Raw genomic sequence first — 27,508 nt, forward strand, 5'->3', positions numbered from 1 at the left:
GAAAATGCTACAGTTGTAGTAGAATATGTGCAAATCCACAATTGAGACTTTATAGCAATAAACACTCCCCTTATTCAGAGAAATTAGAAATACTTTTTCACTGAGCTTATTTTCTTAAGCAAATTATTCAAGTTCAGGGAACACAAACTTGGGATGTAAAAGTTAAGTGTTTAGGGTCAAAATCACAGCCGAGAAGCCCTTTTGAGAACCACAGAACTCATTAGATATCTGAATTCATGTTTGTACTTGAATCAGAAATTTTTTCAAGCTCTTAAGCTTATGCACTCACACAAATGGCTCCACCCAACAGCCATTTACATCCCCAGAAAGGCCAGAACCACCAATGTAGTGACTCGTGAATTTAGAGGGAAGGCAAAATCCCACCTTGTGTTCCCTGTTCTTATGGCTCCTTCACTTCTTAGCTACAGCCTGCATAATTCAGACAAGAGAGCAAGAATGCCATAGACGCACTGCCAGGCTACACAGATAGCTATATAAAATAGATTTATTTTATTTTCTTTTTTTCCTGTCCTGATGTTTTGTGTCTCATTTTTCTGTCACCAAAGTAGTCCAATTTTAGACATGTAAACTAGCTTCAAAATGTAGTCATGTATTTTGCAGTTGTTATTGTCACTATGATTCTTTTCTATCCTTTCAGTTCTCGGAACAACCCTGTTCTTTCTATGTTTGATCTTTTTTTGTACTAATATTTGGACTCATTTACTTGTGTCTAGCGTTTCCACTAATTTAGCATCGCAAAATGGAACTATGTTAATTATTTAAACGTTAGTGCTTGAGAAACTCCACTAGCAGTCTCCTTCCAGCTCAAGAATTCTTTCCTTAGCACAAACTACGTCCATGCCTCATTTAACATGTCTCTAATAATACAAGTTTTAGTAAGTAGGTTTTTTTAGATAGAGCCATGTCAGAAGCATTTCTGAATTAAAACCAGAAAAAAAGATACCATCGTTACCTGTTAAAGGAAAACAAACTATTCTTTCACTTACAGAAGGAGCTAAAGGTTTCTGACCTCCATGTTTTTAAATTCAGAGATGGCAATAATGTCACTGAAGCATTTAGAAAAGACATAAATAACAGATACACAATTGAAAATGGGAAAGTATACCAGAGAACATGCATGACCACACACCCCTCTTAGATGTGTATTCCTATAAGAAATAGGTACAGCTCTGCCCAGGCATGGAAAGGGAAATTCTTTTGTGTGGACATTTCAAGGTGGTTTGGACAGAACAAGCTTTTATAATAATGCAAAGCAGCAATTTAAGGCAGCATCCAGATTTCCCACTTAAAGGAAATACAAAACAAACAAAAAACCCCACTTTGCTGTTTTCTGACATACCAACCTTATTCCCCTGATGGAGGAGGCTGTAAAATTCCACTCGTGAATCTGTTTCTGTAAAGATCAAAGAGGTATAATCAACCACAGTTTAACCTTGATATACTATTGAAAACAAAGTCACAGCATGGAAGCAAAATATTTTTTTTTCCAGAATGTCTCTTTTCCTTTCTCTCTTTCTTCCCCCCAAATTTCAAATAAAATGGATGTATAGGTAAAGAAAGGTCATACATTACTGTTCTATTCACTTGAGGAAAATTGACTAGAAGAGGCACAAATGGTGGAAGTAAAAGCTGCATTTCTTCGTATAAAATAAATTTTGAAGAACAGATCTTCAAGTACAATTTACCAAACATTACATTTTGACTCAATACATCAACATTTCATATTAAACATGGAGCAGACTATGCCCTACTCTTATCTAGGATCAAAGGGAAAGGGAGCTTTATATATCTTCCTAAGAGGTATTGAGCCGACAGCTTTGGCCCAGGGAGCACACTGGAGGCAAAACATCATCAGCCTATACCTAGGACTATAGCCCTCCACAAATCTCTCACTAATACGTGGATCTTATTTAACACCGCAAATTTGTTCCATAAAGCTGTCAGACACAGTCACTCAAAGTAGTAAAGCAGAACAGTGTACTGCAAAAGAAGCTCACAGATCCAGGCAATTGTGGTCTTCTCTTCTCTAACATGTTTCTTTTCTGCACCTTGCCTCTCAACATTTTTAGTCTATTCTCCATCTGCATTTTTCTGATATTAAGAAGGGATGGTGAAATACATTCCAGATTTCAAGTCTTTCAATGTGAAACTGAAGTTATTTCTCACTTGCAAGAAATTACACTGTCCATGACTCTGCCTACTCCTTTCCTAATCTCCGTTGTTTCATCCCATAATCCAAGGTTTCAAATATTTAATCTTTTGACACTTACTTGTCACAGGCTGCCATTCTAGTTTCTGGTCTTATAATTGTAAAAACTTCAAAATGTCTAAAAAATTAAACACAATTCTGGGCTTTATCTTTATTTCTTATCTAGCTTTGAGCTTCATCTTCATAAATATCACACAATTCTAGTGAGAAATATTATGAGCAGAACAAATAACCCAAGCGCTTCTAAGAGATGTGGTCAAGACAAATGAAAGATGAACTAGAGGTCAAAAACAGTTGGGTTCTAATCATAGTCCCTCCTTTTACTTTGTCTGTAAAAAGTAAACTTTCATATCTGCACAAAAGAGATACTGAGGCTTGTGCTTCACACAGAAGTAGCAAACTTCAAATTATTATAAAGTGCTCTAAAATCTACACATAAAAAAGTACAACAAATCAGAATACATGAAACACATGTGCTGGTAGTTTTACCATTTCAGTGGGAGAGACATGCCACAAAGACAGAGATCTCTCATCTGCTTCATTGTTGATTGAAACATATGCAGGCTGGTAGACTTTAGTTGGTTCTATCACCAAAACCTGAAAATAAAGAATATTTTTCCTTAATAAACCAGTGGCTAATACACAACAATATTTTCAGATACAGGCAATGGGTAATCTCAAATTAAGGCCTAAAAAAATTTCAGGAGGAAAAAAGAAGGGCAATACAGGGTATGAAGAGGCTGTGTTCCTATGTACAACAAAACAGTGATCACTATTTATTGTATGAGACTTAAAAGTATTTCTTAGAATGTTTTTAGGATGTTGGGTTAAATGTTTTATATACGGTAAATATTAGCAGAATACAAGGGTTTAGTTCATGCAATGAAATAACAGGCAGTTGATTATGTGAGTATTGTGTTTAGAGTCTTACAATTCTTGTTATATCCTATCCAGAAACATAAGAATACACCACTTGATTGGATGTAACATCTTACTGGAAATCTCAGGCCATTAGTTGTTTCTTTCGTTGCCTCAAAAATTATATCTAGCCAGAAAGTCAATCTCTCTTGTCTAGGAGAATGTTCTATGGCGAGTTTCTTGAAACGCTGAATTAACATCAGATTCTGAACTAATGATTTCAAGTACCTAGAATATATCGAATTGGTGAGTTTACAGAGAAAAACAAAATGTGACCAGATTCTAAAACGGCTTAATTTACATATACATCAAAAAAATGAATGGCAAAATTAAATGTACTTTAAAAGCTACCATACTGGAAATAATTGTGTTGATTTTTACAGATTTCTGGAAATAATAGCAAGCTTAGTCAAAACCTTAAGTCATAAACTCACATGGATGTTCATTAACATCTTTGTTCATGTTACATGAGTAGTTATATAATTACATGAGTAGTTATATGGTGATTAGAAAAGGATGTTATCAGCTAGAAGATGATGGGGGAGGGAAGCAGCAGCTAGCTTAGCTCTAAAAGAACAGTTTCACAACCTTTACACGATTGTTTCACAAGGAATCATCACTGATTTCTTATAAAAGATGTGCTTCAATGCAATATAAACCCAACAACGATGAGTAAATTTCTTTCTTTCACCCTTCCTTCCCAAAATAATGAAAAAAACAGAATATAAAGTCAGAGTTACAAATAATCTAAGATGGAAAAAATCCAGATAAATTATCCTAGTGACTATAAGAATTTTTAAATCTGTGAATTTCCCCATAGTTGGGTACTTGAGCTACAGCCTTCTACCACATACCACATGGGAGGTTTCAGCTTAAAAAGTTTCTCTGCTGCTTGTACTGCTTTACCAACGTCATTAGCCAGCATGCTCACACTGAAGAACTGTCCAACATCCCAGTAATTATTCATTTTTTCTAGGCTTCCTTTTCTTCCCAATAAGCTGTTTAACCGTACACCTGTAAAATTTCAATTAAAACCTTATTTTCTGTCAGTAGAAGACTAATAAGTATTTTCACTGCTAAGTCTATCAGTAAAAGACAAAAAGACTTGATTACACATTAGTGGTAAAAATAAAGTGGAGCAAGTTTTCCCCAGCGAATAAACAAAACAAAACAAAACATTGCCCAACGTAAAGACTGGGTCTGCAAATAACATTCCCAATACAGTCCATACAGTCCCAACTCCTGCGACAATGCTGGAAAACCTCTTGCGTTATCTGTCTGGGCTACCTTCCTCCTGTTTGTCAACGTAAGCTGCACATCTCTGTGTCCTCAAGATCCGTATCTACTGCAAGAGATCAATGGCTAAAGGCTCTACACACGTCCACCCCACAATGAGGTCAGGGGAATGATTTAAAGCCACCTTTGCATTCTCCCCCTTTTAGGTTCAAGCATGTGTCTATTGCAACCCATTGCCAGAGGCATTTTGTTTTCTTCATAGGGAGAAAGGCAGAGAACCTGTCTGTGGCACTGTGTGTGGATATTTACCTATTTTTCTCAGTTCCATTGAACTTTCAAACTGTTGTCCTGCAACAAGTAGCAAAATTGCAAGGTTAATTCCAGAATACAGAGTTGACTGGAGTTCAAATCCTTTGCGATACCTGCAGAGAAGAGTCAAGAGCTCACACCTCTGTATAGAAGAACTGAAATACTGCAAAGTTTTGGTAGGTATTTTAAGCTATTAATTTATCACAAGGACAATAAGGCTAGTTGGTACCAATGGCACTTTTTGCAAAGAGCGCTTGAAAGAAAGTAGCTTTTTTTCTTATGATGAGAAAGAAAAACTTCTACTTAGTTTTATGTCTTGCCAGCTTGTGTGGTTTTGTTAAAATGAAACAAACTGATTACTGCAAAACTCGAAAATGCAATAGAACCTGATTTTATTATATTATTCATATGAGAAAAGCAACAAAAATATTAATCTTTAATGCAAGTTTTTTTAAAAAGGCTTAAGCCCTTTGTTTTAAAGCTTCATTCTCATTAAGGGAAACAGACACAGCTGATGGGCTGAATGCACACCACTAGCTGGTGCACAATGAAAAGATCCATCTGAAACTTTTATGGTAACTACTACCCATCCATGTTGCACTAATCATGTTGAGGGAGGAGAAAAAGAGGAGTATTTCACAGAGCACAAACGCACATTGCTAACATTACTGTACTCAGCAGTAGTTTATATGATTATACAAACACTGATGTGAACAGTGTGTTGCGAGCTTGTTTGCACATGCGTGCCTTACTATCTTAAGAAAATTCATAATATAGTTTATCAATACTTTTTCTTATATACAGTAGATCATTGCATTTCCTGAGGATCAGTATGGCAACCATCCTTGCACAAGGGACCACTTTAAGTCCCATGATCTAATTTGTATTTCATTTTGGCCTTGAAGCATATTAATTATAATTTTTTTCTACAAAGATCTGGGTGGATGAAGTTTATCGTTCTGTATTCATGATAGCCTATAAAAAGAAGCAAGGAAATACCTATCCAAAGATCGGGTGCTCAGTAAACCAATTAATCAAACAGAACCCTGAAGAAAAGAGATGAGTGGAACAACTGATTTACTAATTCTTACAGCCCTGCTTTTCATAAACAAAAGTAAAAGTCTGAAAACATTTTAATGCAGATTTTTTTTTTCCGTTACCAGTCAATGGCATGGTCTCGACTACTGGTATCTTTACATTCAGAATCAAGAAACATATCCTTGTAGATCCTCCCACATAAGCAAAACATATCGGGAGCAGGGTGATCACACGTCTGCAGGACTTGAAGCATAACTTGTAGCGCCTTCTCTCTGTCCCCTGCATTATTTCTTCTGAAATCGAATACAGAGAATAAGAGTTCAGATCTGAAACAGTAACTTCAAGATGGTGGAATGACATTATCCACCATCTGTTCCACAACCTATCATTCATTACTATATGCAGATTTGCCTTTATTTAAACTGATTATGATTGTTGGTTGATTTATAAAAAACACAGTTGTTTTGTTTTGTTTTTTATTCTACCATGGGACTCCTAGCTGACATAAGAACCGATTTAAGCCCAGAGCTCCTCTATGAAAAAAAATCTGCCATCTAACTTGATTCCTCCATGTATAAGCACACAGACTCTGCACATCCTGCAATAAGAAACAAGTGCTTATTTAGTGTTCATTCCTAAAAATACTTAACAAAACTGGCCATTTCAGCAATTGAGCTGACAGCTCATTCTGCCATGCCCAAAGCTTGTAATCTTGAATCGAGTTGACCCAGAGCCAATACAAGCCAATGCTAAGTAAAGCAGAAGCCAGGTCAATCCTATTTTAGCCAAAAGAATGAGAGCTCAATATGGCGACTTTTTGTTCTTCCTTTTACCTTCCTGTTTAAGTGTGGAATTCATTATTTACTGCAAAGAGTCACCAAGAACAAACAAAAATGTCTGTTTGCAAGAGTAATGTAAACACAGCTTAAGAGTTTAATAGCCTCCTGAAGACATTTTTTAATCATCAGAGAGATTCAAAATCTTTACCAACTCCTTCTTATAACTGTTTACAATTTTCTAATCCCTACCTTGGTATCCAGGAGTGGGCTTACAAGTACTATGATAACTTTGTCAGCAATACCAGTAGCAGATAATGGCTTCTGGTAAATTTATTATTTGCATGCCCTGAAAGGATTAATATTTACTGTAAAGTGGCTTAGTTCCTTAGGTAACCAACTGATGCAATAAGACCAATAACACATTTGTAGCAAAATTCAGGCGTCTGTGCACTCTAAGTCCTGGAGAACATCTAATAAGATTAAACAGATTTGTAGCTAGTTGTGCAAGCTTTATCCTGCCTTTGATGTCATTGTGTAAACTCTCACAGCGAATACTTGAATATTTTTTAAAGCATTTTTTTTCTTCAGGTTGACTATTGTTCTGAAATTAATACTGGTCTTCTCTAATGAGCACATAAGGAGAAAGTATCTTTTTTTCAGTTCTACGAGAAATAAACAGAAGTTAAAAAGTGGGATAAATCCATTACATAGGTCTGCATACTCTAACGAAACCTGTTCTGAACCAACTGAATTCTCTCAGTACAGGCACCCAAGTTTCACTGTTGTTAATATGAACACGCAGAAATCTGAGTAAACACAGCTTAGAACAAAATTGAGCCCTAAAATGTAAGTCCAACAGCTCCCAAGTAACATGTAAAATAGTCATGTAAGTCAGCACATGTGCAAGCTTTTGTTGAAAAGAAATACACAGCTAGTGTGTACCTTACAGCACTTTAGCATGAAAAAGAAACTTAAAAATTCACTGCTTTCCGTTTAGAACAAGCTTTGACTCAACTCTGCCTTGTATGAAAATATATGAATAAAATTGAGAATATCACAGTATCACAGTATGGTAGAGATTGGAAGGGACCTCAAAGGATCATCTAGCCCAATCCCCCTGCCGGAGCAGGAACATCTAGATAAGGTTACACAGGAATGTGTCCAGGCGGGTTTTGAATGTCTCCAGAGAAGGAGACTCCATAGCCTCCCTGGGCAGCCTGTTCCAGTGTTCTGTCACCCTCACTGAGAAGAAATTTCTTCTCAAGTTTAAGTGGAACCTCTTGTGTTCCAGTTTGTACCCATTACCCCTTGTCCTATCATTGTTTGCCACTGAGTAGAGCCTGGCTCCATCCTCGTGACACTCCCCCTTTATATATTTATAGACACTTATAAGGTCACCCCTCAGTCTCCTCTTCTCTTAACTATAGAGACCCAGCTCCCTCAGTCTTTCCTCATAAGGGAGATGCTCCGCTCCCTTAATCATCTTCGTTGCCCTGCGCTGGACTCTCTCCAGCAGCTCCCTGTCCTTCTTGAACTGAGGGGCCCAGAACTGGACACAATATTCCAGATGCGGTCTCACCAGGGCAGAGTAGAGGGGAAGGAGAACCTCTCTCGACCTACTAACCACCGCCCTTCTAATACACCCCAGGATGCCATTGGCCTTCTTAGCCACAAGGGCACAGTGTTGGCTCATGGTCATCCTGTTGTCCACTAGGACACCCAGGTCCCTCTCCCCTACACTGCTCTCTAACAGGTCGTTTCCCAACCTATACTGGAACCTGGGGTTGTTCCTGCCCAGATGTAGGACTCTACACTTTCCCTTGTTATATTTCATCAAGTTATTCCCTGCCCAACTCTCCAGCGTGTCCAGGTCTCGCTGGATGGCAGCACAGCCTTCTGGCGTGTCAGCCACTCCTCCCAGCTTAGTGTCATCAGCAAACTTGCTGATAGTACACTCAATTCCCTCATCTAAATCGTTGATGAATATATTAAATAATACTGGTCCCAGTACTGACCCTTGAGGCACTCCACTAGTTACAGGCCTCCAACTAGACTCAGCCCCATAGACTACAATTCTCTGGCTTCTCTCCTTCAGCCAGTTCACAGTCCACATCACTACCTGATCACCCAGACCACACTTCCTTAATTTAGCTGTGAGGATGCTGTGGGAGACTGTGTCAAATGCTTTGCTGAAGTCAAGGTAGACCACATCCACTGCTCTGCCATCATCCATCCACCGTGTTATTTCCTCATAAAAGGCTAAGAGATTGGTCAAACATGATTTCCCCCTGGTGAAGCCATGTTGACTGCCCCTCATAACCCTCTTATCCTTGATATGCCTTAAGATGGCACCAAGGATAAGGTGTTCCATCACTTTCCCAGGGATGGAGGTGAGGCTGACCGGTCTATAGTTACCCGGGTCCTCCTTCTTGCCCTTTTTGAAGACTGGAGTGACATTTGCTTTCCTCCAGTCCTCAGGCACCTCTCCCGTTTCCCAAGACTTGGTAAAGATGATGGAGAGTGGTCTAGCAATGACTTCTGCCAGTTCCCTCAGCACCCGCAGGTGCATCCCATCTGGACCCATGGATTTATGGATGTCCAGATTGCTCAACTGGTCTCTAACCCATTCCTCATCGACTAAATATAAAGAGGTGTTATGTACTGATTGGAAAAGCATAATTTTAAAGAAAAAAATACAATGCATAAAGCAAGACCCTGCTTAAAATAGGACGCCATGCAGATTAACACTTCTGGACATCAAAGGATGAACCTGTACACACCAAATACAATACTAGGAGCATTTCAAAGGACCAAGCCTTAAATAAACAGGGACTCAAAACTGAGTCTCTTACATGAGAATGAAAAACTCATCATTAAAATATATATTAAAATAAAATTTAGCACATGACAGATATACGCTAATCTAACAGGATATTATTAAAGCAAAAGTCAGTTTAGGTATCTTTATATTAAACTCTGTTTCTCACAGCAGCTGAATTTGATACCCACTGGGCAATAAAACCCCAACATACCAATTACAATAATCTACACTTTTGGGAACGGTTATTGCCTTCTAAAGCAATCTCAAAAATAGATGGCTAACCAAGGAAAACATAAACACACACCCCCAACCTCCATCCCCAAAAAACAACCAACAACAGAAAAATCATGAAATTTAGGTGGCAAGGAACTTCTCTAAGTCAATATAATGAAAATAATAGTCTCGGATAATATGCAGAACCTATTATGCTGGACCATTTTCATCTCTTATTTCACATCCCACACTTTGTCAGATCTGCATGTCTGACAGCTTATGGCTTCAAGGTGTCTTGAAAGAGGTTTGTGGTATTATCAATACAGTAAAAGAGAGTCCCTTAAATCCTCAAGGCTGTAGCACTGATATTTATTTTTCTCACCCAATATCAAATACATTAGCTTCCCCACCCTCCTCAGACCCCATTTAAAGCCACACTAGAGGGAATCACAAAAATGAGGGTTGGAAGGTACTTCTGGAGGTCAATAGAATCTCCTTCTCAGAGCAGGACCATCTCCTAGCACTGTATGACAGCAACCTTGGCTTTGCCTGAAAAGCTGAATTGATTAAACCTCCAAGGATGGAGATACCACAGCCAGTGAAAATGAGTTACTCTTCATGGTTTGCCTTGGGTTTGGGAGAGCGGTTTTTAAAACAGCTGATCACAATCTGAATGTTCTTTCAAAATACAGTTTTACCTTTACAAAATACCCTATTTTAATGGTAAATGAGATAAAAAAGAAAAAAAAAGAATACTACTACAATTTATATAGAAGCATTGAAACAAAGCATATGCCTTGGGTAAGCTGTTAATAACTTTTTTCCCTCCCACTGGTTTCTTTGTGAGCACATTTTAGTTCTCTCCCTACAAACCTTGCCTTGTGAAAGCTTGCACAGAAATGAAACAGAGAAAATCAGTCTAAATTATGTGAAGACAATAACATGAAAGCTACTGCCAGTGATGAAAGAGGTCTGAGTTACTTATAAATACTAGGGCAATTATGAAAATATCCTAGTGCTTAATAAAACACCACCAAAATCCCCCCACAAGCAAACTGCTAGGAATTAAAAGGAAATGGACAGAGACTAAAAATTAAAAACATGATGGTGCTTTTTTACAAATACCCGGCACACCAGTCTTCAATACTGTGCATAGTTTTAGGCTGTATTTGAAAAAGAAACTGAAGTATTATGATTAAGAAAAAAAAAGGCAAATGAAGAAAAGAATGATCAATGGTATGAGATAGATAGTCACTGTATGAAGAATACTTCAATAAACTGAGGCTTTTCAGTAAGACATAACTATAGAGAGATAAATTAGTCTTAACGTTCTGTTGCCAGTTCAGTTTTGCCTGGTAGTTTATATTCTCCAGAAACTGCTCACTGATTTTCTTGTCAATTTGGTAATTTGCTCATCACAGTGTTGCCATGAGTTATCTGGCTGCTTACTCTGCCACGTGTCTTTAATCACAGAAGTAGTCTTCTCGCTTTCCTCTCTACACAAGCCTCCTTCATCTGTCTCCCCAACATAACCAACTGTCCACTCCTCCTTTACTGCTCTGAATCACTCTGTAGGGCTACAAACCTAGCACATCATAAAAATTAAAAAGCTTAGCACATCATAAAAACATTTTTTTTTAAAGCATGTGCATATAAATGCACAATGTACTGAACAAACAACTGAGGTATGATCAAGTTACAGTGCAACTTCAGTATTTTATCATGTGTTCTAATTGACTGGTTTCTACCCCATCCCACCCTGCTGTCATATTTTGTCTTAATCCAGTGTTGGAGTCAGATATTCTTATTCACAATGAGAGGTATTCAACTCAAATACTTTCCTCTGAAGCCAAGGGACAAGTTGTAAAATGAAGCAATACTGCTTCTTCAAAAAGCACACTACATTTAAAACGTTGCTGTTATTGAGTAGTTGCGATGGGATTTTTTTCTGTCTCTCGCCACCCTTTTTTGTTTCTCAACACTCTCCCTGTCAGAACAAAGCTGCTGTTCTGTGACTTAGCAACTTCAGTCAGCAGAATTGAGGCTTGGATTTAGAAGCCCAGATGTACTCTGTGCTGGTGAGACATGTTTGCTTGTTTCCATGGGGGTACAACTACACCACCAAGCAGTAAGTCCTAAAGGATGCCCTCATGCTCTTTCCTTCTCTTGTACCTGCAGCATCCTCATAGCTATTGATATTTAAGGGATCTGATACATTCTTCGATAAAAAATTTGTACCTGTTAATGGAACCAGAAACACTCCCTCACAAATCAGTCCTGTCCCCATCCACCACTCCACAGTTCTGTAGACCTATACCCCTCTGAAGCACAAGCATAATTTGATGAGGTTTGCTACTGTTTGCTCAAGCTTCCTGTGAGTTTGTACTAATGGAGAAAGGTTACAAAACCAGCAATCAATTTATTTGCAGAAAGCAGAATCTTAACAAATCTATACCCTTCTTCCCTTCTAAAATTTACTTGACAAACACAAAAATTACTACTGCTGCCTCAGCAAATCCCTGAGATGCAAGCTGGTGGAAGCAGTGGGAATATTTAGGGAGATCTATCGTTGTGCATTTTCCTGTATTCATACTCTTCCCCACATATGTGCTACTGACCACCGTCAGAGACAGTCTAGGACCTAGACTAGAAGGAATTATGCCATGAGCCAGTGTGGCCCCCCTTACACTGTTTCTCTCCCCTAGCTCTCAAACATGATCCAGAAATCTTATTCATATCACAGCCTCCCCCTGGAATAACTGCTGCCTTACAGCAAAATCCAAATTCTCTCTTTTTTTTTCTTTCTTTTTTAATTCATGGCTTCTTCCCCCCAGCTCATTCCCCCCCCCCTCCCCCCCCCCCCCCCCATTTTTTTCCCCTAATCCTTCTCTCCACTTGCAGTCATTATACTGAGTCCTAGTTTTAAATATCCCCCAAACAAAAATTCTTCCTGCCTCACAGGCTGGTTTTACTGGCTTTAAAGCATTGGCATGGTTAAAGAGCCAGAATTACACTCAGTGAACCAACAAAGTTAACAGGAGCACCATGGATTTCACTGGGACAAGAATTAGCTTTTTCTGTAAGTAAAAGCTGATACAATCCTTCCACCTTTTTGTTCACATCTTCCCCTGTATGGCTTGTTTCCATCTGTCTAGCTGGAGAAGACTATATACTATATAGAAAACCATATGTCAGTGAAAAGTAATTCACTCAAGGAAATCCACCTTTGGTTTCCTTTGTATTTCATGTTAACTTACTGATTTGATCTTCTGTACTACTTTAAGGCCTCTACAAGCAAACAGATTTCTTGAAAAGCAATGCAAGGGGAAATAAAGCATAACAATTCGGAAAACGTCTCTCATAAAGTCAAATACATTAAGAAAGAGCAACCTGTTTTTTTCTACTTTATTCCTATATGACTCTTGGTTTTTTGTTATTTCAGCCTCGAGGCAGTTACCAATAATTTACTACACATAATTATGATTAAAAATACCCTGATCTCACTGCAGAGGAAATGGCAGTCAGACAACTTAATTGATTAGTATAAATACCACCTTTCATAAAATTAATTGGTCTTCATATATGATACTGAATTCATTTATCATCACATACAATACCTTTGCCTACAGTATACACGATTAATTTAAAAATACAGGGTTTTTTTTCATTTTCTTGCATAAAATAGGACACTATTAGTTAAGTATACCCTAATGGCTCCATGGCAGATGGTCTGAATTGCTACTAACCATACAGAAATCTACAGGAAAAAAATATTTCAAATAATGTCTTACTTATTGAGGAATACAACTCATTTGAATTAAAGGCATTACACCAGCACTCTCACTTAAAACAAAAACCTAATTTGTGAGTTAAGACATTTCACCAAGGATGCAATTTGATTGTATAATCCTCAATATTTGAAATAATGAATGAGGAAAACAAGATCCTGAATAGGGCCTTCAGACTAGATCTAAATTTGCAGTTCTTCAGTTAGTTATGACAATGAAAAAAATAGCTTTCTTTTTTTTATCTCATATACACTTCAGGTGCTTCATGCAAGTCACTCATACAAAATGAGGAACCCTATGATGTGTTTTTCACTAAGTCTGAGTAATTGCAGAACATTTTTCAATGGGAATAATTTCCTATGGCTACTATTATTCACAATTACTAGTGATTTTCTCCTTGCACCCTGTTATGCCCTTCACTTTATAATCACCCCTTTTATTATTGTATTGGAATATGTTGCTTGTTAAAACACAGCATGCTGAGTTAAATAATAGTGACTGCAGCTGCCCTCATCTTTAATATAAGTGAAGATAGAACTGCCTTGGAAAGAGACTGAAGTCTTCACAGCTCTGGCCTTATGCTAGGGCTGGGTTTTGTTTTAAAGTCTACTCTGTTTTGAAGAGAATTTGGCATACCCTTTGGTCTCTTTACAAGCTTCCAGAACTTGGTAATTTGGTAAGTAAGGCCAACTGGAAAAATACTCAAAGATAAGCGTACTGGAAATCATCGAAAACGTTGCTGTGAAGCCCTAAATTCATGAAGCAGATCCTAAGCAAACAGCCAGCTGACAAGCACACTTAATATTTAAATCAACTATATAAATAAAACTCAACTAAATATCTGTACTTTATCTACTATATTATACTGCAGCAACAGGAGATAAAAGAATATAGAACAAACTATCATCTTTTTTTATTACTCAGTTAACCTTATTACATCAAGTAAAATTCACAGAAAAAGACTGCAAAACTTTCCTCTCCCACTGGCTTTGATCATGTTTTGTACTGTCCATGTGCTTAATGTACTCGCTCAATGCTTTCAGATAATTCAAGACAATATAAACCACAGAATAGGAAATGGTTCATTTGAGTCTAGAATTATTACAAGAACATATTCTATAAACTCTTTTTTTTTTTTATCACAGTTTATTGCTTTCTACAAAAGACTTAGTAAAAATCACAGTAGGGTGTTTTTAAAAAAAAACAAACAAACCCCAACAGTAAGTTTTTCTTTCACTGTTTTGTTTTGTTCATCAATAAAGGTACTCAGCAGAACTCAACTATAAGAGCAGTACACGAAAGAGCTCATTTAGCGAGACCCAGGTTGTAAGGCCAGCGGTACTAACCTATGTCAGTGTTACCTATTGTGGCTGTAACTTGCACAGGAAAGCAGAGTGGACAAAAGTAACAGCGACATGCAAACCATGGCACAACACAAAGGAACCCCTGTAGAATTGTGAAACTCTCAAAGTTTCAGGAAAAAAAAAAAAAAAAATGGAGAGAGGGAGATTCAGGTCATCATTACAATGTAAATTCAGGCCCCATGGCCCCATATGTGTACTTGCCAACGTAAAATTAAACTGTGTGATCAAGGGAAGGACTTTGTGTAGGTGTGGTTTGGTTTAGAGGAAACATGACTACTGGTCCTATCATACATGAGCTGGTTTTACTGTGAGGGTCTGCCATGGACTTTCATTCACTACTGTTATTGAGGCCTCTACTTTGGGAGCTGGGATGGAGGTAGAGTAGAGGCTGGAATACACCTGAGGCAGCTGGAGGCCATCCTGCATGACTGTCTTCTAGCTTTCTGCATGTCCTTTCACTCAAAGACTTGCCACAGAAATGTGCAGTCCTCATTTTATAGGAGCACCAGCCTGAGAACCTAAAGGCTAATTAATAAGGTTGCATAAACATTAATTGTTGAAGACAGTGGGATTCAAAATATGTTTCATCGTGCTTCATACTTCAAAAGCCAAATCACTGTAGACACCTCAATTTGAAACCTTTAATTAGTGAACTTCATGTATCTGTATGTTAGTTCCATGTAAATGGAACATCACTCTTCTATTTCTCCATGATATGGTTATAAATTACTTAGGTATTGCAGCAATAAACATTAAAGGACCACTTCATGCAAGGACTGGAGGGCTGTGCCATACAATAAATGTGTTTATTTATCATATGGCACTGTTATACCTTTAACAAGCAGATCAACACAAAATATTGAGATACTGACCAGGTGACCTCCAGCTATTCCAATGCACCAGGCAAAGCTCTCAAGGAGAAAAAAAATCAGACAGCCGTCAATTAGACTCACATTTAAAACAGAAGAAATAAAATGGCAACCTTAATTCAGAAATTTCTTAGCTTTCAAGAATCTAGAACTACAAGAACATCCTTTCCTGGTGGCTCACATACCTTGTCTTCTTACACAGTGCTTGCCTCTCAGGCAGAGTATACCTGAAGCAAACAGCCATCTACCTCTGAAACACTCAGCCCTCGATTACACAGTATCTTACTTCATAACAAAGCCGTGAATACAAATATTGAAAACATTCAGGTTGCCCATTTGGGCTCAACTTATACCTAAAGATATGTTCCATTCTATGCCTAAACTAAGATACAATCAGACCTAAATCTCAGCTGGGAGATAACAAGGAACAACATCTTAAACCAACCCATGTCTGTTTAAAAAAGAGCACTCTACTCTGCTTGTATGTAGACTAAGAATTAATTAGCTTAAGACACTGGTAGAGGAATGGCCTTTTGTTCCCTCAGACTTCTCAACAAGCAGCCAGGAAGGTGACCTACTTAGATAGGCCAGGCTTGGAATCAAGCAGAAGCCTGTAATTGCAAACATCCTTTATTAGGTTCTGGTATTAAAGTGATGGCAAATCTAAAACATGCTCAATGCTCTGCTCTGAAATGGAAACCAGGAATGAAGACTGTTGATCTAGCAGAGAATTGTGTTTAAAAACTTGCTATGCGAATCAGGGTACCAGAAATTAGCATTAAAATGTCTGCCTTCACTACATATGTTAATAATAAGTGCTTTAGCACATTTCTGCACAGTACTTTGCAGGAAGGCCCAGGTTTTCTTTGCTCATGATCCAAGACAGGTCAGACTGAGGCTGGCTCTGAACCAGGAGACATGCCGCTAGGCTGGAAGGGTTTTAAGACTGAAGTAAAATATCCCTGCCCCTTCCCTTGGCTCAGCTTGTTAACTTGAACTCAACATGAGTGTGGTACAAACTGCATTTGTGTCCACCTGATGTACCAGCAAAGACCCGATGCCCCCAGAAGAAACTCACTATCACTTGCCTGCCACATTGCTAGCTCTCTACAGTATGAGAATAGCACTGACTTGAAAATGCTAAGTGAAATTCACTGCCAACAGATCTCAGTTGCAGAGCCTAAAACTAAATAAAGGAATGACTTTCTCTGTTAACTATGGTCACAGGTACACCTTTGTAATGAAATTAAGCAAACATTAACTTCTGCAGGGTCAGATATTCTTACAGATGCCAATTCTGTTTTCTTTATGATGTATTTTGCTCCTGGTAGGCTCAATCAGTTGTACTGAATAACATTAATATTGTTTTTTTATACAGAAATTAATAGAACGGTAAGTGAAAACACTGTTCTGTATTTTTATAAATAGATACTGGTAGAACTTACTAAAGAGAATTTGTTTTTAAAATAGAAAAAGTGATTAAAAAATACCATGGAAGTAAGATGGTAAAAACACTTCCGGAGTCATTTTAAACTAACTGGACTTGTTCTGAAAATTTTCAAGTCTTAACTTTTTACTTTTGTCCCGCATTTTGTTTTAAGAAGGAATAAACACCTATAGAAGCTAAATTCTGCATTCTTACCAATGGAAAACTGGTCATTTAGTTTACAGAAAAAACTTTTCTCTGGGAATGTTTAAATTGTTCCCAGAAGAACACAAGGAGAGTCACGCTGGTTCAGGCTAGTGATCAATTTAATGAAACCTGTTGACGGGGAAAGCAAATTCATAGCAAGTAATTTTGTCTTGTCTTACCAAGATGCTATTGTCATTGCCAAAACAGATGTTTTAATGGCATGAGTGTCACATGGTGCTCAAAATACAAAGAATTTGAAGGCAAGGAACTTGCCAATTATATTATGCACATCTAAATGTGCACAGTAAGTTTTAAAACTTGATCAAATCAAAATTTGAGAACAAGGCACAACCCTAGCATAATTCTTACTGCCAAATTTAAGAATCTTAAGTTCCTGAAATAATAAAAAGTTGGACAAACTTCCTCTGAAAAATAGGTCTAAATCCTTCGTGTTGACACCACTTCTCAAGACATTAAAATGATATCTCAAGTAGACTTGCATTTCAGAAGTTTTATAAGATCAAGCCTGCGATATTTCCATTCAATAACAGCAATGAAATGCAATAATAACAGTAACAATTACATGTCAAACACTGGTTTCTATTTTAAAACACTGCCTTGTGTTGTACGTTAAAAATTTTAGCCCACAAGTGCATTTTTTCCTTCATTTTTAAGCAGTCTAATGAGAAAATTATCTTTCATCAGAGCAAGCTGCAAACTACATAAATAGATTCTCTCTGTCTTCATCTATTCAGATAAAAATTTTCTGAAAGGTACACTTCAGCAGAACAACACAGCAGATTCAGTAGATGGTTAACCAGCTATGACTTAATGGTCTATGATACCAGAGAGAGAATACAGATACTCTTTAATAAAACCCAACAAACCTACAAAAGCTGAACTACATGTAGGAACCATATTCATATACTTGGTATCAAGAACTAAATACTAATAATTTCTCCCTCTTCTTATAAAAAAGGCTTTGTCATTATCTATCTTTGGGTTACGGTTCCAAGCATGGGTCTAGTTATCTTTTTCTGTGAGAAAAACTTAGTTAACTTTTTCTTGGTCGATGAGAAAATGAACATGAGCCTGCGTCAGTGTGTGCTTGCAGCCCAGAAAGCCAACCGTATCCTGGGCTGCATCAAAAGGAGCGTGACCAGCAGGTCCAAGGAGGTGATCCTGCCCCTCTACTCTGCTCTCATGAGACCTCACTTGGAGTATTGTGTGCAGTTCTGGTGTCCTCAACATAAAAAGAACATGGAACTGTTGGAACAAGTCCAGAGAAGGGCCACGAGGATGATCAGGGGACTGGAGCACCTCCCGTATGAAGACAGGCTGAGAAAGCTGGGTCTGTTCAGCCTGGAGAAGAGAAGGCTGCGTGGAGACCTCATAGCAGCCTTCCGGTATCTGATGGGGGTTCACAGGAATGCTGGGGAAGGACTCTTCGTTAGGGACTGTAGTGATAGTACAAAGGGTAATGGGTTCGAACTTAAACAGGGGAAGTTTAGATTGGATATAAGGAAGAAGTTCTTTACTGTAAAGGTGCTGAGGCACTGGAATGAGTTGCCCAAGGAAGTTGTGAATGCTCCATCCCTGGCGGTGTTCACGGCCAGGTTGGACAGACCCTTGGGTGACATGGTTTAGTGTGAGGTGTTCCTGCCCATGGCAGGGGGGTTGGAACTTGATGATCTGAAGGTCTTTCCAACCCTAACTATTGTATGATTCTGTGATCCTGTGCCATCCTGATGCTGCTCAGTGCTGATTTTTAGTTAGATTGCAGATCACAATTTTTAATAGCATGTGGATTTTATCTAACCAGTTACTTTTATTACTACATGTGATTTTATTTTCATAAGATCTATTTTCTACAATACAAAATTAATATAAATCCTTTAGAAAAAAATAACTATTGTACATACGCACTGCAGATATCTGTAGCTAACCAGAAGAGTTCAAAAATATTTCTGTGCTTCTTAATCTAGCAAAGCACCTGTAGGTCCAGATCAACTTTCAAGGTGCCTTTCAAGGAAGATGTATCATGAATGTGTATTCATGAATCAAGCTTGTTACCTATTACTTTAATATCTCAGCCAGAACTCTATCATGCTAAACTTTTCAAGGTGTTCAGAATAATCAGTATCTCAGGATAAACAATCTCAGCCTAACCAAGAGTCCATGGCTATCGCTGGAGTCTTCCACAATTACTCAAGTGGCCTTCGGAACAGGTTCACTCTCATCACGTTTCTGACAAAATCATGGTTGTTGGAAAATAATTATTTCAAAAGTTACAAGCTGTCCTGGTGCACAGGGATTAAAGAAAAAATGACTACAGTAAATATCTGTGTGCAGAAAGGTAAAAGAATTTGGATATTATCTGCCCTATAAATTTATACATAAGCCCACACTGAACAGGAATAAAATTAAATAACTTCAATCAATCATCCTTACCTATTCAATGCAAAAGCATAATGAAATTTGATGTTGTGTTGATCAGCCAGATCACAGGTAGGAAGCATTTCTAGTGTTTCTACCAGCTTCACCATAGCATCATAGTCCTGTTATGAATTAAAAAAGAAAAAAAAAAAAGAAAAGAAACTGAAAGCAGAGGAAAGCATCACTAAACTAAAACATATCATGACTGCTAGACAGTATCTCAGGTGACTGTTCCTAGAAGACTCAGTGAAACAGCCACAAAATCTGTGTAAGGAAATGAACAGGGATTTTGTCCATCCATGTCAGTACTTGCTTCTTCCTCATTTCAATGCCACTGCCCAAATTACTGAGTCCCTCTGGCCAGTTTGATCAATTACACTCCCAGCACTGGGAAGAAGGATGATGAGCCTGGCTTTTTCAGGCCTTTACTGAGGATTTCTGGTGAATGACGCTTCATCAGGTCATTGCAGACTAGGGCACAGTTCATTCTGCAGCATGTCAACTGGTTGTGCATACATTTTGATTTTTCAGGGGTAACTTGCATATACATTGCTGAAGAGGGCAGTTTACTGACATCAACAAATGGCTTCATGTTACTTATTTGTTGAAAATATGTTTTGAGACTATTACATTTCTCAAGGAAGACCACTCAAAGGAATGCAAATGATCACCAGAGCTGATCAAAATGAAGCTGGATGAAGTGCTGCAGGAAAATATGTATCATCTCAGAGTGGAAAGTTGGGTAATGCAGGATGATGTGGTCACCCAATGCTCTCATGACCCATTTATACTTACAAAATAACCAACCTAACAGCCTTCCAGTACCTAAAGGGATGCCTACAGGAAATACAGAGAGGGACGTTTTCAAGGGCATATAGTGACAGGACAATGGGGAATGGCTTTAAACTAGAAGAGAGGAGATTGGGACTGGATATTAGGAAATAATTCTTCATGGTGGTGAGGCACTGGAATGGGCTGTCCACGTAGGTTGTGGCTGCCCCATCCCTGGCAGTGTTCAAGGCCAGGTTGGATGGAGCTTTGAGTAACCTGATCTAGTGGGAGGTGTCCCTGTCCATGGCAGGGGGGTTGGAACTGGATGAGCTTTAAGGTTCCTTCCAACCTAAACCATTCTGATTAATTCTATCAAAAAAAAAACAAAAAAAAACATTTCCATAGAATGGTTGGAAGTGTATTTTAAAAGGATGTCAAACACGCAGACTGTCAGTTTGGAAATACATGACACAAGCTGTGTTTTAGCAAAGCAGATTAAAAAAAAAATAAAAATGTTTCTTTGAATGACAGTTCACAACTTGAGCACCTCTGGCCAATACAACAAATGTATTTTCTTCATTTCTAAATGTATCTGATTTTGAGGGCAAGGGAGGGAAGGGAGGGAAGGGAAAAGCAAGCATCTTGCTTCACTAGAAGCTGAGAGTTTGGCAGGAGGGGAGGTTTAGGACTTTAAAAATTACTAAAAGCAAAGGAGTTGACCTCAGGGAGTCATTTAATGTTTCTCTTGTTCACAGGCAAAATAAATAAGAGTCCAAGGCCCCTTGAACTGGCCAAGCAGGTAAGTCAAACTGTTAAACAACGTAACAATTTAGTGTCAGCTTTGAACCACTGTTTAACAAACAGTGAAGTACAGTAGGACAAACAAGAGCCCAAATCCCATGGTAAAATAATCGTCCTTAATCTTTAAGAACATACCTGAATATCTCTGTAAGAAAGAAGCAGGTTTATGACAATGTCAGAAGTCAGCACTTCAGTGTTATCCATACGAAGCTTAATCCTAGCCAGCTCCTTAGCCAGTTCATCTCCTTGATACTTCTCTCTAGCTTTTCTAATATCATTCAGCAGCGTTTCTTTATAATAGGCACTACAGAAATAAAAGATGGACATATAAGAAGAAGACGGACAGATATTTCTTATTTTTCTTTTTTTTTTTCTTATTTCTAGATATTGTTGGCATAATTTCCAACAAGTGCCATTTCCTCACAGTGGGGTGCACATAAAAATTTTCCATGAAGTACATGATATACCCAGCAAGGTGCCAGAGAATAGCAGACCTGCCATGGATGGAGGTGTGAGGAGGGTGTATATAGGCAGGCTCATCTATGGTATTCTAAGAGTGGGACCAGGTGAGAAAAGGAGGTTTTTAGGTGAGCCTTTCACTGGGGTGGGATGGCAATGGGGAAAGAGAAAGAAATCCAAGGGCCCTCAGCGCTACATCATGCTCCACACACTAGGAAAAAGAAAACCTAAAAGCTCAGTCTTTCACCATGTTTTACAGAAATACAAACAAAACCAGACTAGCCTCAGAAAACAGGGTGAGCAATCGAGAGAGACTTTAATCTCCAGCCTCAATCCTCAAAACTACAACAGTCCCTCGTAAAAGTGGCCAGTGTCATGTTTATTATCTCAGTATCACAGTATCACAGTATCACAGTATGTTAGAGATTGGAAGGGACCTCGAAAGATCATCTAGTCCAATCCCCCTGCCAGAGCAGGAACACCTAGATAATGTTACACAGGAATGTGTCCAGGCGGGTTTTGAATGTCTCCAGGGAAGGAGACTCCACAACCTCCCTGGGCAGCCTGTTCCAGTGTTCCGTCACCCTCACTGAGAAGAAGTTTCTTCTCAAGTTTAAGTGGAACCTCTTGTGTTCCAGTTTGTACCCATTACCCCTTGTCCTATCATTGTTTGCCACTGAGTAGAGCCTGGCTCCGTCCTCATGACACTCCCCCTTTATATATTTATAGACACTGATAAGGTCACCCCTCAGTCTCCTCTTCTCCAAACTATAGAGACCCAGCTCCCTCAGTCTTTCCTCATAAGGGAGATGTTCCACTCCCTTAATCATCTTTGTTGCCCTGCGCTGGACTCTCTCCAGCAGCTCCCTGTCCTTCTTGAACTGAGGGGCCCAGAACTGGACACAATACTCCAGATGCGGTCTCACCAGGGCAGAGTAGAGGGGAAGGAGGACCTCTCTCGACCTACTAACCACCGCCCTTCTAATACACCCCAGGATGCCATTGGCCTTCTTAGCCACAAGGGCACAGTGTTGGCTCATGGTCATCCTGTTGTCCACTAGGACCCCCAGGTCCCTCTCCCCTACACTGCTTTCTAACAGGTCGTTCCCCAACCTATACTGGAACCTGGGGTTGTTCCTGCCCAGATGCAGGACTCTACACTTTCCCTTGTTATATTTCATCAAGTTACTCCCTGCCCAACTCTCCAGCCTGTCCAGGTCTCGCTGGATGGCAGCACAGCCTTCTGGCGTATCAGCCACTCCTCCCAGCTTAGTGTCATCAGCAAACTTGCTGATAGTACACTCAATTCCCTCATCTAAATCATTGATGAATATATTAAATAATACCGGTCCCAGTACTGACCCTTGAGGCACTCCACTAGTCACAGGCCTCCAACTAGATCTCATATTAAAAGGCTAATGTTAAAAAAACCCAAACACCCAAAATGAACCAAACAAAACCAAGCACCACTGAGAACAACAACAAAAACCAAACTATCAAAGTTACATTTGATTGCCTATTGTTGCCACATTATTTGGTGACAGAAAAGGATAGTGTTTGGCTTTGAGCTCTACGAAGAGGCTGTGATTTATCTCCTATTTCAATCTTATGCACTGTAATTTATACTTCACCTAACCCATGGACTGCCTTTGCTTACTGATGATTCAGAAAGTAACCATAAATCAGGACAGCAATACAGAAGGCAGTAAAGATAGCAGGTTTTTTTAAAAACCATATTAAGTGCAGTGAATAATAATAAATAATAATAAATCATCAATGCTGCTACTATAGATGGGGGGGGGGTGTGTTGGTTTTTTGTTGCTTTTTTATAAGATTCAAGAGACTATCAAAGGTTCTGGAGATGTATGTGTAGCAAAATTACCACGATGTAACATGGACATCCTTGAGAAGGCTGATAAACTTGTCCACCAGGGGGACACATAGTGGCCCCAGGATATTGTCCCAGCTGGGCTGCATATACTCAGAAGCTCTTCGCTGGGCATCACTTTCACAGCAAAAGTAGTCAGCAGAAGGTGTGACGATGTATGGAATAAAGTAATAATTACCACTGGAAGCCTAAAATAAAAACAGGCACAGTTTAGAGAACAAATGAAAGTAGAAATATGCTTGTGTACACACACAATCTTTTACTATCAGAAGAAACAGCTAGATTGGGGCTAGTGCATTACAAACCTTTAGCGCACTGTTTAACACAAGATTTGCAAACATTAAATTAAGGGAATTTTTCATGGAAGAGTTAAAAATATTAACAAGGGTTAAATTTCATTATTAACAAGGGTAATCTGTTAAGCAACAATGCAACTAAACTGTTCAATACTTTTTGTATGATGTATGGACCCTAATACAGTCTGACAGTTACAAGCTAACCTTCTGCTCCCAAATTTTGGGTGTCTGAGGTGTACTTGCATCCTCTAGGCCCACTTTTTGCTAGGAAGCATATGACGCAGAGCTCCCCACAGAGAGAGAGATACAGAAACACAAGCATTGGAAAGACTTTATGGAGGTGTTTAATCCGGAGGAGCCTACAAAATATTTGTTGCATGCTACCTTCAAATACCAAACCAACCAACCAAGAAAACCTGGAAAAGTTTCATAATGTATGTAATACATTTAGCACAGAATTCTAGAAGTAAAAAAATAAAAGTCCTAAACATGCCACATAGAAAGTGTAAACATAATCATGGTGCTGAAAGGGGAAGCAGAAAATACCCTTCAGAGCCCCAGATCAGCAAGTTCAGAGTCTTCGGCTCCTGAGCAAGACTCCAAAAAACCAGATAACTGCAAAGTTTTCCACAGGTACTAGAAGCACCAGTTTTGAGCTGTGACAATTCTCTGCTGTTTAAAAGTAAACTGCATTTCAGAGTAACTAGACAGGAGCACTGAAGAATGGGTCAGTATGATACATCTAACACAATCAACTACCACTAAATACCCTTCAAACTCCACCTTGGGGATATCAAGGCATCAAACATACAGCAAAATCAATACCTTCTATTTTTTCATAGCATCTAGGCTGGCAGTAAAGCTGTAGCCATTCAAAGTCACCCTGAACAATGGGAGAATGCCGAGATAATGGAACGAATGGATATGAAGATGACAAATTTTTATAGGCATTAATAAACTAGATGAGAAATAAACAGTTTATGGGAAGTTAACAATGTAGGGCATGCAGTTACTAAAAATACAGATGGAAAAAAAAACCTGTATCAGTACATCCTGTTGTTGTTATAAGTCTGCAAAGATTTAGAATTTTAAATTATTTCTAATAGATAAAGATCAAGCCACAATCCTTCCTCATAAACACTACAGTACCTTATCTCTCTTCTAACAATGTAATTATCTGTTGCAATGTCATCTTTACTTCCTATCAAAAAAGGTGGAAAATTTGCAACTGAAACCACCAGTATTCAAAAGCAATTTAGTCTCCAGTTTATTCAAATAAACACTGAGTTCAGTACAAAACAAAAACTGTTTGTGTAGAAACTCTGTTCTTAAACCTGTAATAATGAATTAGTTCTTCTTGCAATGGAAAAAAAACCCAACAATTTGAAAGCATGATGTATTTTGTGACATAAAGGGAACTGCAGTCATCTAATGAAAACACAAAGCAGTTTTTCAGAAAAAAAAAAAAATTACATTTGTGAAACACTGTATTAATATTATTGAGCCAACATCTCATCTATTTGACCTATATTTCTTGCCTCTGTGGATAGGAAAATCTATACAATTAAAAATATACGACAGACACATCCTTCTGTGCAGAGAAGAACTCTGCACATATTTGAGCATGTCACCTTGTCTGAAAGTAACCAGCTCCAATTTTCTAACTTATTCTGTCCAAATCTGACATATAATAAATTATAAAGCTCCTTCATGTAGAGTGTGTGGCCTTTCTAAGACTGTCTTTCTTATCTTCATTACATAGAAAACCAGTTCTGTCCATGTACTTTTCTTACACTATTAAACATTAGAGACGGCTTTAAAGGTTAGAGAAGGAAGATATCATCTTGGTTTCTTATGATTATCTACTCAGGATGCTGGTCTTCGACACCACAAGCTAATCATTGTGAAAATTACTGTGCTGTCATACACCACCTATTGCTTTTTAGGATAATGAATAAATGGCACAGGTGAGTATGAAGTAAAATATATAGAAATCCAAGCTGCAAGTATATAATACCTATAAATTATGAGTTATTTAATTGTAATAGAACTATAACTTCATAGCTTATGAAGACTGTATGCTGAGCTGGTTTATTTCAGGATTAGTAGTTAAGCTCTTCTTATTGTCTTATTTTGAGAAATGTTTAAGTTAAAAATAACAAAAAATCAAGCAGACTGAAAAAAAAAAAAGCTCATCTACCAGTAAATAATGTGTGCTCAGTATGCTAGTAATGAAAATTTTGCATTCAACAACACTTCAAAATCTAGCACAAAAGGAGCCAAAAATTTAGGATAAAAATTCAGAAAATAACTGAAATCAAGTTGAGAAAGGGACCTGTTCTTCAGGGAAAAATGGTTAAAGGCATTAATCACAGAGTCATGCTTTTGCTGAAGTGCTGAGTTAGGCTCACATAGACCATTTTTAGGCTCTAGACAAGGCAGGCCAAGTGTAGACTACTTTTCACCTTAAAACACTCCTCTAAGCATTTTCTTAATGCTGCTAAAAGTAAACTTTTGACCTTACTAACGTGATCAGTTTGTTTTTTAATTGCACTGCTAGGTATTCCAGTACAACTGTCACTGTGACAGACACTACGCTAGAACTAAAGTTTAGGAGTCCTTTTTTTTCTTTCCCTCCATATAAATAATGTTGCGTAAAATCTCTGCATTTTTAGAGGCAGTTATGCCTGCACAGCGAAGAGCACAATTATTTTACTTAAGCTATGCAATTCATTTTGCTACTTATTCAAGCATCAAGAGCATTAGGATTGCTTAGCCTACCTTATCAAGCAGTTACAAGGAAAACACACAGGATAACAGAAAAATAACTGCATTCACTCAAAGAAGTCACAAAGTTTTGAGGATTTAAGGAGTTTAATCCACTGTTGCCTTAAGAACTGAGGTTTTCACTGTGGTTTTCTGTGACATCACATTCCTATTCATCATGCAGTACAGTTGACCAAGACTTTTAAAAAATACTTCCTCTTCTAAAGTTGAATATATGCAGTATTTTTATGTAAAGGCTGTGAAGAGAGATTATCACAAGCCAAACAGTCTGGATGCTGGGATCTAGCTCGCAAGGAAAGAGTACTCCAGGATAAGAATCACTTTGAAGAAAAGATCCTGCCAAGTACTATTCTTAAGGAATCCTTAAGAGAGAAACGCTGTACATTTTTAAATGCCTAGAAACATGGTTATAAGATGCCATATCTGTTCAATAGGAAGCAGATTTAAAGTAATACATACTTTGTCTATCAGATAACCACTGTGGTATTCAGGAGGTACTTGAACCCGAAGAAAAGCTTTGTGGTTGGCAACCTACTCCAAATAGAAGTAAAACAACAAAAAGGAAAACACCACCACAAAACAGCATGAGAATCAAAAAGACAGACATGACACATGAATAGAGAAATTATTAAAGAAACAACATAAAATTAATATAGATATTTATAGCAAGTGCATTTAGAAGGCCAAGAAAACAGTGCTCTTGCTACCCAGTATATGATTTGTCTGTCTACATAATTTGTCTATTCATCTCCTTGTGTCATCAGAAACAGACTTTCAAGTCTTACTTTTATGAACCTATCAGACTGATTGCATGATTAGTTAACACTAATCAAACCACTACTAATACACATCCCTTGAGATAGTAATATTTC

General features: G+C 38.2%; 1 protein-coding gene across 11 annotated transcripts in view; it reads right to left on the bottom strand.

Annotated features, from left to right (window-relative positions):
* Positions 1-27,508, bottom strand: part of MAP3K15 (mitogen-activated protein kinase kinase kinase 15) — a 91,331-nt gene that overhangs the window by 25,489 nt on the left and 38,334 nt on the right. For 8 of the 11 annotated variants that reach the window (XR_009743375.1, XR_009743377.1, XM_061453218.1 and 5 more), the window contains exons 4-13: positions 27,096-27,167; positions 23,548-23,741; positions 21,342-21,510; positions 19,650-19,756; positions 5,854-6,024; positions 4,694-4,806; positions 4,003-4,162; positions 3,226-3,376; positions 2,720-2,827; positions 1,365-1,414 (exon numbers count right to left, since the gene is read on the bottom strand). Coding sequence is in view for 9 of the 11 variants with exons in the window: in XM_061453218.1 (XP_061309202.1) it covers positions 1,365-1,414; positions 2,720-2,827; positions 3,226-3,376; positions 4,003-4,162; positions 4,694-4,806; positions 5,854-6,024; positions 19,650-19,756; positions 21,342-21,510; positions 23,548-23,741; positions 27,096-27,167 (1,295 nt within the window). In the remaining 2 variants the exon portion in view is untranslated. The remainder of the gene's footprint in view (positions 1-1,364; positions 1,415-2,719; positions 2,828-3,225; positions 3,377-4,002; positions 4,163-4,693; positions 4,807-5,853; positions 6,025-19,649; positions 19,757-21,341; positions 21,511-23,547; positions 23,742-27,095; positions 27,168-27,508) is intronic. The other 3 variants (XM_061453216.1, XM_061453217.1, XM_061453215.1) reach the window with 1 other exon arrangement.

The sequence above is a fragment of the Pezoporus flaviventris genome, unplaced genomic scaffold (genome assembly GCF_033815535.1).
Source record: "Pezoporus flaviventris isolate CSIRO_AGI_PZ_B2104156 unplaced genomic scaffold, CSIRO_AGI_Pfla_v1 ptg000015l, whole genome shotgun sequence".
Classification (NCBI taxonomy): domain Eukaryota; kingdom Metazoa; phylum Chordata; class Aves; order Psittaciformes; family Psittacidae; genus Pezoporus; species Pezoporus flaviventris.